This window comes from Cetorhinus maximus, unplaced genomic scaffold (genome assembly GCF_964194155.1).
Source record: "Cetorhinus maximus unplaced genomic scaffold, sCetMax3.hap1.1 HAP1_SCAFFOLD_3989, whole genome shotgun sequence".
Taxonomy (NCBI): domain Eukaryota; kingdom Metazoa; phylum Chordata; class Chondrichthyes; order Lamniformes; family Cetorhinidae; genus Cetorhinus; species Cetorhinus maximus.
Window position 1 is genome coordinate 2,376 of NW_027599894.1, and position 18,170 is coordinate 20,545.

The window sequence follows — 18,170 nt, forward strand, 5'->3', positions numbered from 1 at the left end:
CGGCTGACCTATGCTGGTTCTGTTTGTGGACCCATCACTCCCCGCAGCCTCATTGTTTCCTGTTAATCCAATCACCATCGGTCACTGGGACTGGACAGATCCTATCTTCTATCTCCAATCTCCAAACTCATTCGGGTTGAGCAACATTGCACATCGGTGACCCAGGAGGAACACAGCAGCCAAATTCGCCCTCTCTCCCGGCTGAGAAGCCAGACCCCCCCCTCGTGGAATCAGCCCATAACTGTCACCCCGAGGAGCAACCTTCCCTCCCCCACCCCTGCCGTGCCCTCCCTCCTCCTCTTCCTCGTCACCAGTGTAAACCCTCACTGGGGCAATGAAGACAGGTAGGTCTGTCCAGCTGTTGGGAGGATCACGTGAACGCTGTGATTGGCGACTGAGGCTTTTAGTTGTGTGCCTGAGTGTACACGTGTATCCGACTTGGTTTGCTGGCTCTTGCCAATGAGAGGACTGAGTGCCGAGGGTGGGCGTCGGAGGGTGGGCGTCGGAGGGTGGGCGTCGGAGGGTGGGCGTCGGAGGGTGGGCGTCGGAGGGTGGGCATCGGAGGGTGGGCGTCGGAGGGTGGGCGCCGGAGGTGGGGCGCCGGAGGGTGGGCGCCGGAGGGGGGGGGCGCCGGAGGGAGCTCTAAGGCAGGGGGTTTGATGAGGGGATGGGGCGGGGGTGGGGGAAGGAGGTGTTGGGAGTATGGGGGCTCTCTCCCACACTCTCACACTCACGCTCTCCTCACGTGCCCTCCCCCGCGAGCATGCTCTGACTGGCGGGCTCTCTCTTGCGTGCGCTCTCTCTCACACCCTCTCACTCACACTTAGCCCAGGTCCCTCGGTGAGAGTGGGAGGAGGGGCGGAGAGCATACGCGGCCTGACCCGTGCAGGATCAGACCCAGTGTGCTTTGTCTCCCAGAGTTGCACAGTAGCTGAAAGAGGGAGGATCCCTCGGGACTTTGCCGTCCACACAGATATGGGACGTGACCTCCTGTTTCTTTCTGTCTCTCTGTTCCAGTCCCCAGCCTTCCAGTCCCCAGCCTTCCAGTCCCCAGCCTTCCAGTCCCCAGCCTTCCAGTCCCCAGCCTTCCAGTCCCCAGCCTTCCAGTCCCCAGCCTTCCAACCTCCAACATTTCAGTCTCCAGCCTATTTAGGTCTCGGAGTTCGTCGCTAGTCAGCATGACGCGAGACGTTCGACTGGAGGACACAGTCGCGGCCAGCAGCTTCTACCAGAAGTATGATCCCAAGGAAGTGATTGGGAGGTAGGTGACCCACTCCTTCCTTCCCTGGCTGAAGGAGCCAATGCGCCAGTGTGTGCCCGCCAGTGTGCCTGCCTGCGTGAGCATGTGCGTGCCCGCATGCGTGTGTGTGTGTGTGCTGGCTAGTCTACCTGAACGCGCGTGTGTGTGTGTGTATGTAATTCTGTGCGTGCGCATGTGCTGAAGTGTGTGCACGCAGCTGTGTGTGTGTGCTCACTAGTGTAACTCTTTCAGAGTTAAAACAATGAACTAAATTAACACAATAAGGGATAAATCAAGCACAGCCCCTAAGTCAGGTCAGCTGTAAAACCAAGGACAAAGTTTAAAGGATACTTACAAACATTAAACCAAAATGTGATTAAAGGGGTCAACAAACCACCCCAGTCCCCGCGGCGCCCACCGGGCACGGAAGTCCTCGAGAGTGCCGGCAGACACCGCGTGCTCCCTCTCCAGGGACACCCGGCTGCTAGGTGCACGGGGGTTTATGTTTTCGTCTCTGTGCGCGTGTCTGTCTGTCCGCACGTGACTACTTCAGGACAGAACGGGGCCGAGCTCGGCTGAACCGGCTGCCGACAGACGGTGAGCAGGTCCTGAGCGAGTCATTGGAGAGCAGACGGCACCCACGGCAGGAGCGAGGAGCTGGTGTAGGGGTGGGATCCTCGGCGGGGGATGTCTGACCCGCTTGCCTTCTCTGTCGCCAGGGGCGTGAGCAGCGTGGTCCAGCGATGCGTCCACAAGGCGACGGGGATGGAATACGCCGTGAAGATCATCGAGGTGACCGCCGAGGGCATGAGCGAGGAGCAGCTGGACGAGGTCCGCATGTCCACCCAGAAGGAGATCGATATCCTGCAGCTGGTCACGGGACACCCAAGCATCAGTAAGAAATCGGCCCGCGCTCTGGGGGGAGGGGGAGCGGGTGGGGGCGCAAGAGGAACCAAGGCAGGACATTGGCCTGTGGCGTCTGAGAGCCTGGGAGTAGAGTTACGGCCTGTAGGCTGGGTCGCAGCCCAGGGTGGTGAATGTTCACTTTGAGGTGACTCCCTCTCTATCCTCTTCTTTTTGCAGTCACGCTCATCGATTTCTACACCTCGGAGACTGTCACTTTCCTGGTGTTCGACCTGTAAGTACAAGCGTCTGCTCTCAATACGTGACTGACAGACCTCGGCTGACAGCCAAGTGGGCGTTCACTCTGACCGGGGTGAAGCCGAACCCTGGCTCCATCTCCGGCCTTAGTGCTCGGGTAGACGATCTCGCACCTAGTGTAGGACACTCTCTCTGAGGTTGACCCTGTGCCACTTTTTTTTTCTGTCTACCAGGATGAAGAGAGGGGAGCTGTTTGACTACCTCACTCACAAAGTCGTCCTGAGTGAGAAAGAAACCAGGTGGGCAACGATCGAAATACGTTTCGCGTCGGGTCCTGCAAGAGTAAGGGCGGCACTACGCTGAGGGGACTGAGACACAGACACCAGTCAGTGTACAGATATCTCCCTGAGAGAGAGGGGACTGAGAGACACCAGTCAGTGTACAGATATCTCCCTGAGAGAGAGAGGGGACTGAGAGACACCAGTCAGTGTACAGATATCTCCCTGAGAGAAAGGGACTGAGAGACACCAGTCAGTGTACCGATATCCCTGAGAGAGAGGGACTGAGAGACACCAGTCAGTGTACAGATATCTCCCTGAGAGAGAGAGGGGACTGAGAGACACCAGTCAGTGTACAGATATCTCCCTGAGAGAGTGGGGACTGAGAGACACCAGTCAGTGTACAGATATTTCCCTGAGAGAGAGGGGACTGAGAAACACCAGTCAGTGTACAGATATCTCCCTGAGAGAGAGGGGACTGAGAGACACCAGTCAGTGTACAGATATCTCCCTGAGAGAGAGAGGACTGAGAGACACCAGTCAGTGTACAGATATCTCCCTGAGAGAGAGGGGACTGAGAGACATCTGTCAGTGTACAGATATCTCCCTGAGAGAGAGAGAGAGGACTGAGAGACACCAGTCAGTGTATAGATATCTCCCTGAGAGGGAGAGAGATAGAGAGAGAGAGGGGACTGAGAGACACCAGTCAGTGTACAGATATCTCCCTGAGACAGAGAGAGAGGGGACTGAGAGACATCAGTCAGTGTACAGATATCTCCCTGAGAGAAAAGGGACTGAGAGGCACCAGTCAGTGTACAGATATCTCCCTGAGATAGAGAGAGAGGGGACTGAGAGACATCAGTCAGTGTACAGATATCTCCGAGAGAGAGAGAGGATTGAGAGACACCAGTCAGTGTACAGATATCTCCCTGAGAGAGGGGGACTGAGAGACACCAGTCAGTATAGAGATATGTCCCTGAGAGAGAGGGGACAGAGGGACACCAGTCTTGGTACAGATGTCTCCCTGTGAGAGAGGGGACTGAGAGGCACCTGTCAGTGTACAGATATCTCTCTGAGAGAGAGAGAGAGGACTGAGAGACACCAGTCAGTGTATAGATATCTCCCTGAGAGAGAGGGGACTGAGAGACATCAGTCAGTGTACAGATATCTCCCTGAGAGAGAGGACTGAGAGACACCAGTCAGTGTATAGATATCTCCCTGAGAGAGAGAGAGAGGACTGAGAGACACCAGTCAGTGTACAGATATCTCCCTGAGACAGAGAGAGAGGGGACTGAGAGACATCAGTCAGTGTACAGATATCTCCCTGAGAGAGAAGGGACTGAGAGGCACCAGTCAGTGTACAGATATCTCCCTGAGAGAGAGAGGACTGAGAGACACCAGTCAGTGTACAGATATCTCCCTGAGAGAGGGGGACTGAGAGACACCAGTCAGTATAGAGATATGTCCCTGAGAGAGAGGGGACAGAGGGACACCAGTCTTGGTACAGATGTCTCCCTGTGAGAGAGGGGACTGAGAGACACCAGTCAGTGTATAGATATCTCCCTGAGAGAGAGGGGGCTGAGAGACATCAGTCAGTGTACAGATATCTCCCTGAGAGAGAGGACTGAGAGACACCAGTCAGTGTATAGATATCTCCCTGAGAGAGAGAGAGAGGACTGAGAGACACCAGGCAGTGTACATATATCTCCCTGAGACAGAGAGAGAGGGGACTGAGAGACATCAGTCAGTGTACAGATATCTCCCTGAGAGAGAAGGGACTGAGAGGCACCAGTCAGTGTACAGATATCTCCCTGAGAGAGAGAGAGAGGACTGAGAGACACCAGTCAGTGTACAGATATCTCCCTGAGAGAGGGGGACTGAGAGACACCAGTCAGTATAGAGATATGTCCCTGAGAGAGAGGGGACAGAGGGACACCAGTCTTGGTACAGATGTCTCCCTGTGAGAGAGGGGACTGAGAGGCACCTGTCAGTGTACAGATATCTCCCTGAGAGAGAGAGAGGACTGAGAGACACCAGGCAGTGTACAGATATATCCCTGAGAGAGAGAGAGGGGACTGAGAGACATCAGTCAGTGTACAGATATCTCCCTGAGAGAGAGGACTGAGAGACACCAGTCAGTGTATAGATATCTCCCTGAGAGGGAGAGAGATAGAGAGAGAGAGGGGACTGAGAGACACCAGTCAGTGTACAGATATCTCCCTGAGACAGAGAGAGAGGGGACTGAGAGACATCAGTCAGTGTACAGATATCTCCCTGAGAGAAAAGGGACTGAGAGGCACCAGTCAGTGTACAGATATCTCCCTGAGATAGAGAGAGAGGGGACTGAGAGACATCAGTCAGTGTACAGATATCTCCGAGAGAGAGAGAGGATTGAGAGACACCAGTCAGTGTACAGATATCTCCCTGAGAGAGGGGGACTAAGAGACACCAGTCAGTATAGAGATATGTCCCTGAGAGAGAGGGGACAGAGGGACACCAGTCTTGGTACAGATGTCTCCCTGTGAGAGAGGGGACTGAGAGGCACCTGTCAGTGTACAGATATCTCTCTGAGAGAGAGAGAGAGGACTGAGAGACACCAGTCAGTGTATAGATATCTCCCTGAGAGAGAGGGGGCTGAGAGACATCAGTCAGTGTACAGATATCTCCCTGAGAGAGAGGACTGAGAGACACCAGTCAGTGTATAGATATCTCCCTGAGAGAGAGAGAGAGGACTGAGAGACACCAGTCAGTGTACAGATATCTCCCTGAGACAGAGAGAGAGGGGACTGAGAGACATCAGTCAGTGTACAGATATCTCCCTGAGAGAGAAGGGACTGAGAGGCACCAGTCAGTGTACAGATATCTCCCTGAGAGAGAGAGGACTGAGAGACACCAGGCAGTGTACAGATATCTCCCTGAGAGAGGGGGACTGAGAGACACCAGTCAGTATAGAGATATGTCCCTGAGAGAGAGGGGACAGAGGGACACCAGTCTTGGTACAGATGTCTCCCTGTGAGAGAGGGGACTGAGAGACACCAGTCAGTGTATAGATATCTCCCTGAGAGAGAGGGGGCTGAGAGACATCAGTCAGTGTACAGATATCTCCCTGAGAGAGAGGACTGAGAGACACCAGTCAGTGTATAGATATCTCCCTGAGAGAGAGAGAGAGGACTGAGAGACACCAGGCAGTGTACATATATCTCCCTGAGTCAGAGAGAGAGGGGACTGAGAGACATCAGTCAGTGTACAGATATCTCCCTGAGAGAGAAGGGACTGAGAGGCACCAGTCAGTGTACAGATATCTCCCTGAGAGAGAGAGAGAGGACTGAGAGACACCAGTCAGTGTACAGATATCTCCCTGAGAGAGGGGGACTGAGAGACACCAGTCAGTATAGAGATATGTCCCTGAGAGAGAGGGGACAGAGGGACACCAGTCTTGGTACAGATGTCTCCCTGTGAGAGAGGGGACTGAGAGGCACCTGTCAGTGTACAGATATCTCCCTGAGAGAGAGAGAGGACTGAGAGACACCAGGCAGTGTACAGATATATCCCTGAGAGAGAGAGAGGGGACTGAGAGACATCAGTCAGTGTACAGATATCTCCCTGAGAGAGAGGACTGAGAGACACCAGTCAGTGTATAGATATCTCCCTGAGAGAGAGAGGACTGAGAGACACCAGGCAGTGTACATATATCTCCCTGAGACAGAGAGAGAGGGGACTGAGAGACATCAGTCAGTGTACAGATATCTCCCTGAGAGAGAAGGGACTGAGAGGCACCAGTCAGTGTACAGATATCTCCCTGAGAGAGAGGGACTGAGAGACACCAGTCAGTGTACAGATATCTCCCTGAGAGAGGGGACTGAGGGACACCAGTCTTGGTACAGATGTCTCCCTGTGAGAGAGGGGACTGAGAGGCACCAGTCAGTGTACTGATATCTCCCTGAGAGAGAGAGGGACTGAGAGACACCAGGCAGTGTACAGATATCTCCCTGAGAGAGAGAGAGGGGACTGAGAGACACCAGTCAGTGTACAGTTATATCCCTGAGAGAGAGGGGACTGAGAGACATCAGTCAGTGTACAGATATCCCCCTGAGAGAGAGGGACTGAGAGACACCAGTCAGTGTACAGATATCTCTCCTTGAGAGAGAGGGACTGAGAGACACCAGTCAGTGTACAGATATCTCCCTGAGAGAGAGAGAGAGACACCAGTCAGTGTACAGATATCTCCCTGCCTCTCGTTGCTAACATTAAGGCCGAGTGGAGATGGCTTTACTGACTCGAATTCAGGGGTCATGTGTCTGGCTGATGGTAGTTGGGAGGTTTGGAAGGGACCCGGAAGCCTGGCTCCCTGACCACAGGGGGTTCCGAACGAGTCTGGGGGTCGGAGAAGGTCGCGCAGAGAGATGGCGTGGGAGCAGTGACCGTCACGTTGGGTGCCGGGAGGGCCATGGGCGGCGGGAAGGGGTTGGGGGAGGGGCGGGGGGTGGGGTGGGGGGTGGGGGGGGGGGCGGGGAGGTGGTGGCGGACACGGGAGGAAATGCGGCAGATGAGGGAAGCCTGCATTCCTGTCGCCTCCCAAAGTGCTTCACCGATCATAAAAATGCGAGGGGGATGTTGGGCTGGACGAGAGGGCGCTTGAGGCTGTGGGACGTGTGGAATGGGAACTCCCAATCGTCGCTTGGTCGTTGAGAACGCGAGTGTTGCTGGAAAAAGAGACGCGTCGAAGCTTTTCATCTTGCACTCATCAGGACACTCGCCAAGGGGGAAACAAAATAGTGTGGACGCCGGAAATCTGAAATAAAAACAGGGAACAGTGGAAAAACGCGGCAGCGTCTGCGGAGAGAGAAAAACAGAGAGCCAATCGAAGGGGAAGCCCGCTTTCCAACCCATCGGCACTCTCTTCACATGCAGTATAAATTGTTGTGCCTTCTTGCGAGGAGTCCTGTTCAGTGCAAGAGGAAAAACTCACCGTCGTCTGGGACAGAGTCGGAGGAGCCAGGGCTGACTGAAGCCAAGGAGAACAACAACGCTAATCTTCTCCCTTTCCTTTTCCATTGAACGAATTGCTTCCTGGCTGCCCGTTGGGTGACACCTCTTGGGACCCCCACCTCACCCCAAACGCCGTGGCAGGAACATGATGAGGGAGCTCCTCGAGGCCATTCAGTATCTGCACAGCCGGGACATCATCCACCGGGACGTGAAGACGGAGAACATCCTGCTGGACGACCACGCTCACATCCGGCTCTCCGACTTCGGCTTCGCCTGCCGACTGGGGACCGGCAACAAGCTCCGAGGTGAGGGGCGCCGCAACTCCCGGCAGAGTCTCCCTAGGGCGGGTGGTGGCTGAGAGCTATCAACATGTGTAGACCACACTCGGAGCACTGTGCACAGTCCCGGTCTCCGTATCCCTCGGTTAGACCACACTCGGAGCGCCGTGCACAGTCCCGGTCTCCGTATCCCTCGGTTAGACCACACTCGGAGCACTGTGCACAGTCCCGGTCTCCGTATCCCTCGGTTAGACCACACTGGGAGCACTGTGCACAGTCCCGGTCTCCGTATCCCTCGGTTAGACCACACTCGGAGCACCGTGCACAGTCCCGGTCTCCGTATCCCTCGGTTAGACCACACTGGGAGCACTGTGCACAGTCCCGGTCTCCGTATCCCTCGGTTAGACCACACTCGGAGCACCGTGCACAGTCCCGGTCTCCGTATCCCTCGGTTAGACCACACTGGGAGCACTGTGCACAGTCCCGGTCTCCGTATCCCTCGGTTAGACCACACTCAGAGCACTGTGCACAGTTGGGGTCTCTGTATCCCTCGGTTAGACCACACTCGGAGCACCGTGCACAGTTCCGGTCTCCGTATCCCTCTGTTAGACCACACTCGGAGCACCGTGCACAGTCCCATTCTCCGTATCCCTCGGTTAGACCACACTCAGAGCACCGTGCACAGTCCCAGTCTCCGTATCCCTCGGTTAGACCACACTCGGAGCACTGTGCACAGTCCCAGTCTCCGTATCCCTCGGTTAGACCACACTCGGAGCGCTGTGCACAGTTGTGGTCTCAAAGTGCTTCACAGCAAATTAAATGCTTCACTCAATCTGGTAATGTATGAAGCGCAGAAGATAATCTGTTTAAATAAGGAGATTTTTGGGACAGGTGACTAAAAAGGTCAAAGAGACCGGTTTTTAAGGAGCGTCCCAAAGGAAAAGAGAGAGAGAGAGAGGCGCAGAGGTTTAGGGAGGGAATTCCGAAGCTCAGGGGCATCCCCCTAATCCAACCCCACCGCAGGCAACTGAAGGCTCGGCCGCAAATGGTGGAGCGATGGGAATTGGAGGATGCTCGAGAGACCGGATCTGGAGGAGCGCAGAGAGGTCGGAGGGCCGTAGGGTCTGGAGGAGGTTACAGAGATAGGGAGGGGTGTAGGGTCTGGAGGAGGTTACAGAGATAGGGAGGGGTGTAGGGGCTGGAGGAGTTTACAGAGATAGGGAGGGGTGTAGGGGCTGGAGGAGGTTACGGAGATAGGGAGGGTTGACAGGGCTGGAGGAGGTTACAGAGATAGGGAGGGTTGTAGGGGCTGGAGGATGTTACAGAGATAGGGAGGTTTGGAGGAGGTTACAGAGATAGGGAGGCTTGTAGGGGCTGGAGGAGGTTACAGAGATAGGGAGGGGGTGTAGGGGCGGGAGGAGGTTACAGAGATAGGGAGGGGTGTAGGGGCTGGAGGAGGTTACAGAGATAGGGAGGGGTGTAGGTGTTGGAGGAGGTTACAGAGATAGGGAGGGTTGTAGGGGCTGGGGGAGGTTACAGAGATAGGGAGGGTTGTAGGGGGCTGGAGGAGGTTACAGAGATAGGGAGGGTTGTAGGTGTTGGAGGAGGTTACAGAGATAGGGAGGGTTGTAGTTTCTGGAGGAGGTTACAGAGATAGGGAGGGGTGTATGGGATGAAGGAGGTTACAGAAATAGGGAGGGGTGTAGGGGTTGGAGGAGGTTACAGAGATAGGGAGGGTTGTAGGCTCCAGAGGAGGTTACAGAGATAGGGAGGGTTGTAGTTGCTGGAGCAGGTTACAGAGATAGGGAGGGTTGTAGGGGCTGGAGGAGGTTACAGAGATAGGGAGGGTTGTAGTTGCTGGAGGAGGTTACAGAGATATGGAGGGGTATAGGGGGTGGAGGAGGTTACAGTAATAGGGAGGGATGTAGGGGCCGGAGGAAGTTACAGAGATAGGGAGGGGTGTAGGGGTTGGAAGAGGTTACAGAAATAGGGAGGGGAGTAGGGGGTGGAGGAGGTTACAGAAATAGGGAGGGGTTGGAGGAGGTTACAGAGATAGGGAGGGTTGTAGGGGCTGGAGGAGGTTACAGAGATAGGGAGGGGTGTAGGGGTTGGAGGAGGTTACAGAGATGGAGAGGGTTGTAGGGGCTGGAGGAGGTTACAGAGATAGGGAGGGTTGTAGGGGCTGGAGGAGGTTACTGAGATAGGGAAGGGTGTAGGGGCTGGAGGAGGTTACTTAGATAGGTAGGGTTGTAGGGGCTGGAGGAGGTTACTGAGATAGGGAGACGTGTAGGGGCTGGAGGAAGTTACAGAGATAGGGAGGGTTGTACAGGCTGGAGGAGGTTACAGAGATAGGGAGGGGTGTAGGGGCTGGAGGAGGTTACAGAGATAGGGAGGGGTGTTGGGGTGGAGGAGGTTACAGAGATAGGGAGGGGTGTTGGGGCTGGAGGAGGTTACAGACATAAGGAGGGTCGTAGCGGCAGGAGGAGGTTACAGAGATAGGGGGGGTGTAGGGGCTGGAGGAGGTTACAGAGATATGGAGGGGTATAGGGGGTGGAGGAGGTTACAGAAATAGGGAGGAGTGTAGGGGCTGGAGGGAGTTACAGAGATAGGGAGGGGTGTAGGGGTTGGAGGAGGTTACAGAAATAGGGAGAGGAGTAGGGGGTGGAGGAGGTTACAGAAATAGGGAGGGGTTGGAGGAGGTTACTGAGATAGGGAAGGGTGTAGGGGCTGGAGGAGGTTACTTAGATAGGGAGGGTTGTAGGGGCTGGAGGAGGTTACTGAGATAGGGAGGCGTGTAGGGGCTGGAGGAAGTTACAGAGATAGGGAGGGTTGTACAGGCTGGAGGAGGTTACAGAGATAGGGAGGGGTGTAGGGGCTAGAGGAGGTTACAGAGATAGGGAGGGGTGTTGGGGCTGGAGAAGGTTACAGAGATAGGGAGGGTTGTAGGGGCTGAAGGAGGTTACAGAGATAGAGAGGGTTGTAGCGGCTGGAGGAGGTTACAGAGATAGGGAGCGGTGTAGGTGCTGAAGGAGGTTAAAGAGATAGGGAGGGGTGTAGGGGCTGGAGGAGGTTACAGAGATAGGGAGTGGTATAGGGGGTCGAGGTGGTTACAGAGGTAGGGACGGGTGTAGGGGGTGGAGGAGGTTACAGAGATAGGGAGGGTTGTAGCGGCTGGAGGAGGTTACAGAGATAGGGAGGCTTGTAGGGGCTGGAGGAGTTACAGAGATAGGGAGGGTTGTAGGGGCTGGAGGAGTTACAGAGATAGGGAGGGTTGTAGGGGCTGGAGGAGTTACAGAGATAGGGAGGGTTGTTGGGGTGGAGGAGGTTACAGAGATAGGGAGGGGTGTTGGGGCTGGAGGAGGTTACAGAGATAGGGAGTGTTGTAGGGGCTGGAGGAGGTTACAGCGATAGGGAGGGGTGTAGGGGCTGGAGGAGGTTACAGAGATAGGGAGGGTCGTAGCGGCTGGAGGAGGTTACAGAGATAGGGAGGGTTGTAGGGGCTGGAGGAGGTTTCAGAGATAGGGAGGGGTGTAGGGGCTGGAGGACGTTACAGAGATAGGGAGCGTTGTATGGGCTGGAAGAGGTTACAGAGATAGGGAGGGGTGGAGGGGCTGGAGGAGGTTTCAGAGATAGAGAGGGGTGTTGGGGCTGGAGGAGGTTACAGAGATAGGGAGGGTTGCAGGGGCTGGAGGAGGTTACAGAGATAGGGAGACGTGTAGGGGCTGGAGGTGGTTACAGAGATAGGGACGGGTGTAGGGGGTGGAGGAGGTTACAGAGATAGGGAGGCTTGTAGGGGCTGGAGGAGTTTGCAGAGATAGGGAGGGGTGTAGGGGCTGGAGGAGTTACAGAGATAGGGAGGGGTGTAGGAGCTGGATGTGGTTACAGAGATAGGGAAGGGTGTAGGGGGCAGGAAGAGGTTAGAGATAGGGAGGGTTGTAGGGGCTGGAGGAGTTACAGAGATAGGGAGGGTTGTAGGGCTGGAGGAGGTTACAGAGATAGGGAGGGGTGTAGGGGCTGGAGGAGGTTACAGAGATACAGATGGTTGTAGGGGCTGGAGGTGGTTACAGAGATAGGGAGGGGTGTAGGGGCTGGAGGAGGTTAGAGATAGGGAAGGGTGTAGGGAGATGGAGGAGGTTAGAGATAGGGAGGGTTGTAGGGGCTGGAGGAGGTTACAGAGATAGGGAGGGGTGTCGGGGCTGGAGGAGTTACAGAGATAGGGAGGGTTGTAGGGTTGGAGGAGGTTACAGAGATAGGGAGGGTTGTAGGGCTGGAGGAGGTTACGGAGATAGGGAGGGTTGTAGGGGCTGGAGGAGTTACAGAGATAGGGAGGGTTGTAGGGTTGGAGGAGGTTACAGAGATAGGGAGGTTTGTAGTGCTGGAGGAGGTTACGGAGATAGGGAGGGGTGTAGGGGGCTGGAGGAGGTTACAGAGATAGGGAGGGCGCGAGGGCCATGGAGGGATTTGAAAACGAGGGTCAGTGTGGGTCAGGGAGCACAGGGGGTGATGGGTGAATGGGACTGAGTGTGAGTTCAAACCGGAGGGGAGCAGAGTTTGGGACGGGCTGAAGTTTACGGAGGGTCGAGTGTGGGAGAGCGGCCGGGAGAGCGTTGGAATGGTCAAATCCGGAGGGGACGAAGGCACAGGGGAGGGATTCAGCAGCTGATGAGCTGACACCAGGGCGGAGTCGGGCCATGTTACTGGGCTGGGGTGGGGTGGAAATGGGTGGTCTTAGCGATGGGGCGGGCACGTGGTCTGAATACGGGAGTAAAATCTTTTCGAATGATGGAAGATGGGAAACGGCCATTCAGCCCATTGCACTCATGCTGGCTCCAGGAAAGAGCTGTTTTCCCCGTAGCCCCCTTTTGAGGGAGGAAAAGCCATTTCGGGGGTGGTTGCGGGGTGGGGGGATGTGGAGGAGGGGGCTGTGTACATTAACTGGGGTACGGGGGTACCACCCTGCGGGGCGAGTGAACGGGGCCTTGAGAAGTCGGGTTAAGCTGGCCCAGAGGCCGAAAGGGTTGCTGGTGATTTTTAAACTTGTCTGCGCACTAACCATCTCGTTGCACTTGCTTTCCGTTCCCTCACCCTCTGCCTCCCCTTCAACCTCTGCCCCACCCCACCCTTCAGACCTCTGCGGGACCCCTGGCTACTTGGCTCCGGAGTTACTCACCTGCTCCATGGACGAGACGCACCCAGGCTACGGCAGGGAGGTAGACATGTGAGTAGCTGTCCATGGAGGTGGGGTGGGGGGGGAAAGACATTGTTGGTTAATAAGGACGGGAATACGAGGGGGTTAGAAGCCTGGCTTCCGTTCTCCAAAGCTCCCCGGTGGACACACCCGGAGTTACCGGGAGCAGGTCCAGACCCCAGCCCTCGGAGGATGTACTGAGCGTGGAGGGAGTGCAGCGCTGGTTTACCAGAACGAGACCTGCGCTCCCAGGGTTCAATTACGAGGAGATTAAACACAAACCAGGGGTGTGTTCCCGGGAATTTCGACGGTTAAGGGGGTCATTGGATCCAGGTTTTTGAGATATTAAGGGGGAACTGATCGAGTGGATAGAGAGAGACGGTTTCTGCTGGTTTGGGGGAGTCCAGGACTATGGAGCAGCGTCTGAATTTAGAGGCAGAATTTCAGGCATGAGATTTGGAAACGCTGCTTCACACGCTGAGTGGGAGAGGTTCGGAACTCCCCTTCGCAACCGGCGATCGATGCTGGGTCACCGGTTAATCTGAAATCTGTGAACTTTCTCTTCACCAAAAGTATTCAGGGATATGGGGCAAAGGTGGGTAGATAGGGTTAGGTCACAGGCCAGACACAGGCTCATTCGGGCGGAGCGGGGGGATCAGCCACAGGCTGGTTCAGGGGAGGGGATCAGCCACGGGCTGGTCTGGGTTGGGGGGGTGCAGGTTTGAGGCACTGAAATGATGAACCACCTCTTCACACACAGAGGGTCGGAGGTTTGGCCCACACAGAGGGTCGGAGGTTTGGCCCACACAGGGGGTCGGAGGTTTGGCCCACACAGGGGGTCGGAGGTTTGGCCCACACAGGGGGTCGGAGGTTTGGCCCACAGAGAGGGTCGGAGGTTTGGCCCACAGAGAGGGTCGGAGGTTTGGCCCACACAGAGGGTCGGAGGTTTGGCCCACACAGGGGGTCGGAGGTTTGGCCCACACAGGGGGTCGGAGGTTTGGCCCACAGAGAGGGTCGGAGGTTTGGCCCACACAGAGGGTCGGAGGTTTGGCCCACACAGGGGGTCGGAGGTTTGGCCCACACAGGGGGTCGGAGGTTTGGCCCACACAGGGGGTCGGAGGTTTGGCCCACACAGGGGGTCGGAGGTTTGGCCCACACAGGGGGTCGGAGGTTTGGCCCACACAGAGGGTCGGAGGTTTGGCCGTCTCTCTCTCTCTCTGGTGAACAGCAGTTGATGGAGTATGATCTTGCTATCTGAGATTGGTGGATTTTTGTTAAGCAAAGGGATTGAGGGAATACGGGCGGAAGGTGGGTCAGTCGATTTAGGCCGCAGATCAGCCCTGATCTCATTGAATGGCGGAACAGGCTGTGGAGGGGCTGAATGGCCTCCTCTTCCTCCTGTGGCTCGAAGCAGTGGGGAGAGTTTCAATTTCCATTGCAGCTCACTGCAGCCACTCCAGATCAGTGTCCTCCCCCGGCTCCTCTTCCAGTCCTGTCTGTGGGATCTTCCTGTGCCAGTTGTATCGCCCTGGGTAGCGCGCCGAGTCACTTGAGCCCTCACTCCGCCGTGACCCCCACCCCTCCCCTCCCTTCCCCCGAGCGTGCAGAATCCAGGCGGGTCTTTGCGGTTGCCAGTGCAGAGGGAATTCTGCACAGCCGCCCATGACTGAGATGTTAAACCCACGTGACTCCCTCAGGGAAACATAAAAGATCCCAAACAACATGATTGGAAGGTGAGAAATGATGACCTCCCTCATTTATCAGCGCGGCGCTCCCTCGGCGCTGACCCTCCGGCAGCGCGGCGCCCCCCCCGGCGCTGACCCTCCGACAGCGCGGCTCTCCCTCAGTACTGACCCTCCGACAGCGCGGCGCCCCCCCGGCGCTGACCCTCCCACAGTGCGGAGCTCCCTCGGCGCTGACCCTCCGACAGCGCGGCGCCCCCCCCGGCGCTGACCCTCCGACAGCGCGGCTCTCCCTCAGTACTGACCCTCCGACAGCGCAGCGCCCCCCCGGCGCTGACCCTCCGACAGCGCGGCGCCCCCCCCGGCGCTGACCCTCCGACAGCGCGGCTCTCCCTCAGTACTGACCCTCCGACAGCGCGGCGCCCCCCCGGCGCTGACCCTCCCACAGTGCGGAGCTCCCTCGGCGCTGACCCTCCGACAGTGCGGCTCTCCCTCAGTACTGACCCTCCGACAGCGCGGCGCCCCCCCCGGCGCTGACCCTCCGACAGCGCGGCGCCCCCCCCGGCGCTGACCCTCCGACAGCGCGGCGCCCCCCCGGCGCTGACCCTCCGACAGCGCGGCGCCCCCCCCGGCGCTGACCCTCCGACAGCGCGGCGCCCCCCCGGCGCTGACCCTCCGACAGCGCGGCGCCCCCCCCGGCGCTGACCCTCCGACAGCGCGGCGCCCCCCCCCCGGCGCTGACCCTCCGGCAGTGCGGCGCTCCCTCGGCGCTGACCCTCCGGCAGCGCGGCTCTCCCTCAGCACTGACCCTCCGACAATGCGGCTCTCCCTCAGCACTGACCCTCCGACAGTGCGGCTCTCCCTCAGCACTGACCCTCCGACAGTGCGGCTCTCCCTCAGCACTGACCCTCCGACAGTGCGGCTCTCCCTCAGCACTGACCCTCCGACAGTGCGGAGCTCCCTCAGCACTGACCCTCCGACAGTGCGGAGCTCCCTCAGCACTGACCCTCCGACAGTGCGGCTCTCCCTCAGCACTGACCGTCCGACAGTGCGGCTCTCCCTCAGTACTGACCCTCCGACAGTGCGGCTCTCCCTCAGCACTGACCCTCCGACAGTGCGGCGCACCCTCAGTACGTGGGCCCGGATTATTGGGACTTTGGAACGTGGGGTTCGAAGCTGCTACTTTCTGTCCCGGTGGGTTCCAGCCTTGGCCATGGTCGTGTGGGGAGGTGCGAAATGGCCGACGTCAGCCGTTCTGACAATGCAGCTGAATATTGCACCCAGAGCGGCTGCAAGGCTCACCCCAGTAACCTGCTGATCCACTGCAGGAGCTCGCAGCCGGCAGGGAGGCTTCTCGAGTCACTGTCCCGCGCCGTAAATCTGTCTCCCCATGGTGGTGTGACCCGCTCCCCCCACCCCACCTCCCCGCTCCTCCACAGGTGTCCCTCTGCGACAGGTGGCCCCTCGGGGAAACGGCCTGGAGGGAGTTTCTCTGACTGTCCTGCTCTCTCCCCCTCTCTCACTGTCTCTCTCTCTCTCTCTTTCCCCCAGCTGGTCCGCTGGTGTTGTCATGTACACGCTCCTGGCTGGCTCGCCCCCATTCTGGCACCGCAAGCAGATGGTGATGCTACGCATGATCATGGATGGCAACTACCAGATGACCTCGAACGAATGGGAGGACCGATCCGACACAGTGAAGGACCTGGTGGGTATCCAAGAGGGTGACGGGAGGGTGTACCAATCTCACTGAACCCCGTGCTGTACCTGTCCTGGGAGTGTTTGATGGGGACAGTGTAGAGGGAACTTTACTCTGTATCTAACCCCGTGCTGTACCTGTCCTGGGAGGGTTTGATGGAGACAGTGTAGAGGGAGCTTTACTCTGTATCTAACCCCGTGCTGTACCTGTCCTGGGAGGGTTTGATGGAGACAGTGTAGAGGGAGCTTTACTCTGTATCTAACCCCGTGCTGTACCTGTCCTGGGAGGGTTTGATGGAGACAGTGTAGAGGGAGCTTTACTCTGTATCTAACCCCGTGCTGTACCTGTCCTGGGAGGGTTTGATGGAGACAGTGTAGAGGGAGCTTTACTCTGTATCTAACCCCGTGCTGTACCTGTCCTGGGAGTGTTTGATGGGGACAGTGTAGAGGGAGATTTACTCTGTATCTAACCCCTTGCTGTACCTGTCCTGGGAGTGTTTGATGGGGACGGTGTAGAGGGAGCTTTACTCTGTATCTAACCCCGTGCTGTACCTGTCCTGGGAGTGTTTGATGGGGACGGTGTAGAGGGAGCTTTACTCTGTATCTAACCCCGTGCTGTAGCTGTCCTGGGAGTGTTTGATGGGGACAGTGTAGAGGGAGCTTTACTCTGTATCTAACCCCGTGCTGTAACTGTCCTGGGAGTGTTTGATGGGGACAGTGTAGAGGGAGCTTTACTCTGGATCTAACCCCGTGCTGTACCTGTCCTGGGAGAGTTTGATGGGGACAGTGATGATGTGGTTACTGGGTAACGACCTGTGTCTGCCCAACAGATCTCCAGGATGCTGACTGTGGACCCCAGTGAGCGAATCACAGCTGACGAGGCCCTCAGCCATCCCTTCTTCCAAAGTTACAAGCCAGAAGTTCGGCATTTCAGCCCCATTCGAAAATTCCGGGTAGGTGTAAGAGGGTACTGAGGGAGACGGCGCGCCTGGGCAGGGCCCGAGGGAGACGGCGCGCCTGGGCAGGGCCCGAGGGAGACGGCGCGCCTGGGGAGGGCCCGAGGGAGACGGCGCGCCTGGGGAGGGCCCAGCCCGGGGGAGAGGGCGCGTCTGGGGCGGGCCCAGCCCGGGGGAGAGGGCGCGTCTGGGGCGGGCCCAGCCCGGGGGAGACGGCGCGTCTGGGGCGGGCCCAGCCCGGGGGAGACGGCGCGTCTGGGGCGGACATGGGGGAGAGAGTGCGTCTGGGTGAGACGGCGCGTCTGGGGCGGGTCCGAGGTATTGATGCAGTGCTCTGTCTTACACCCTGTTGCCTGCCCCCTCGCACCCTGGCCCGGTTGGGTCGGAGGGGGCTGTGCTGTCTGGTCCACAGGTCGCTGTCTGGGCGGCCCGCGTCTGTATCCGCGTCTACGATAACTACCGGCGGGTCAAGCTGGTCACCAGGGAGGCGCTGATCAATGAGCCCTACGCGGTGAAGGCCGTGCGCAGGCTGATCGACAGCTGTGCCTTCCGTATCTACGGACACTGGGTGAAGAAGGGACAGCAGCAGAACCGCGCTGCTCTCTTCGAGAACTCGCCCAAGACCCTGCTGCACATCCCTCTTTACTTCGACGAAGACGGAGAGGAGATGGCAAAAGTCTACTCGGACTGAAGGTAGGTTCACAACGCTCGCCAAAGCTCTCCCTCTTACTCTGTATCTAACCGCGTGCTGTACCTGTCCTGG

The 18,170-nt window shown here is 57.5% G+C and overlaps 1 protein-coding gene across 1 annotated transcript; it reads left to right on the plus strand.

Annotated features, from left to right (window-relative positions):
• Positions 1-1,020: 1,020 nt before the first annotated feature.
• On the plus strand, positions 1,021-18,098 carry LOC144678307 (phosphorylase b kinase gamma catalytic chain, skeletal muscle/heart isoform-like). The gene is made up of 9 exons (XM_078538130.1): positions 1,021-1,261; positions 1,960-2,135; positions 2,324-2,378; positions 2,575-2,640; positions 7,750-7,913; positions 13,014-13,104; positions 16,308-16,461; positions 17,282-17,404; positions 17,820-18,098. The coding sequence occupies exons 1-9, from the start codon at positions 1,179-1,181 to the stop codon at positions 18,096-18,098; spliced, it is 1,191 nt and encodes a 396-aa protein (XP_078394256.1). The 5' UTR covers positions 1,021-1,178.
• Positions 18,099-18,170: the final 72 nt, after the last annotated feature.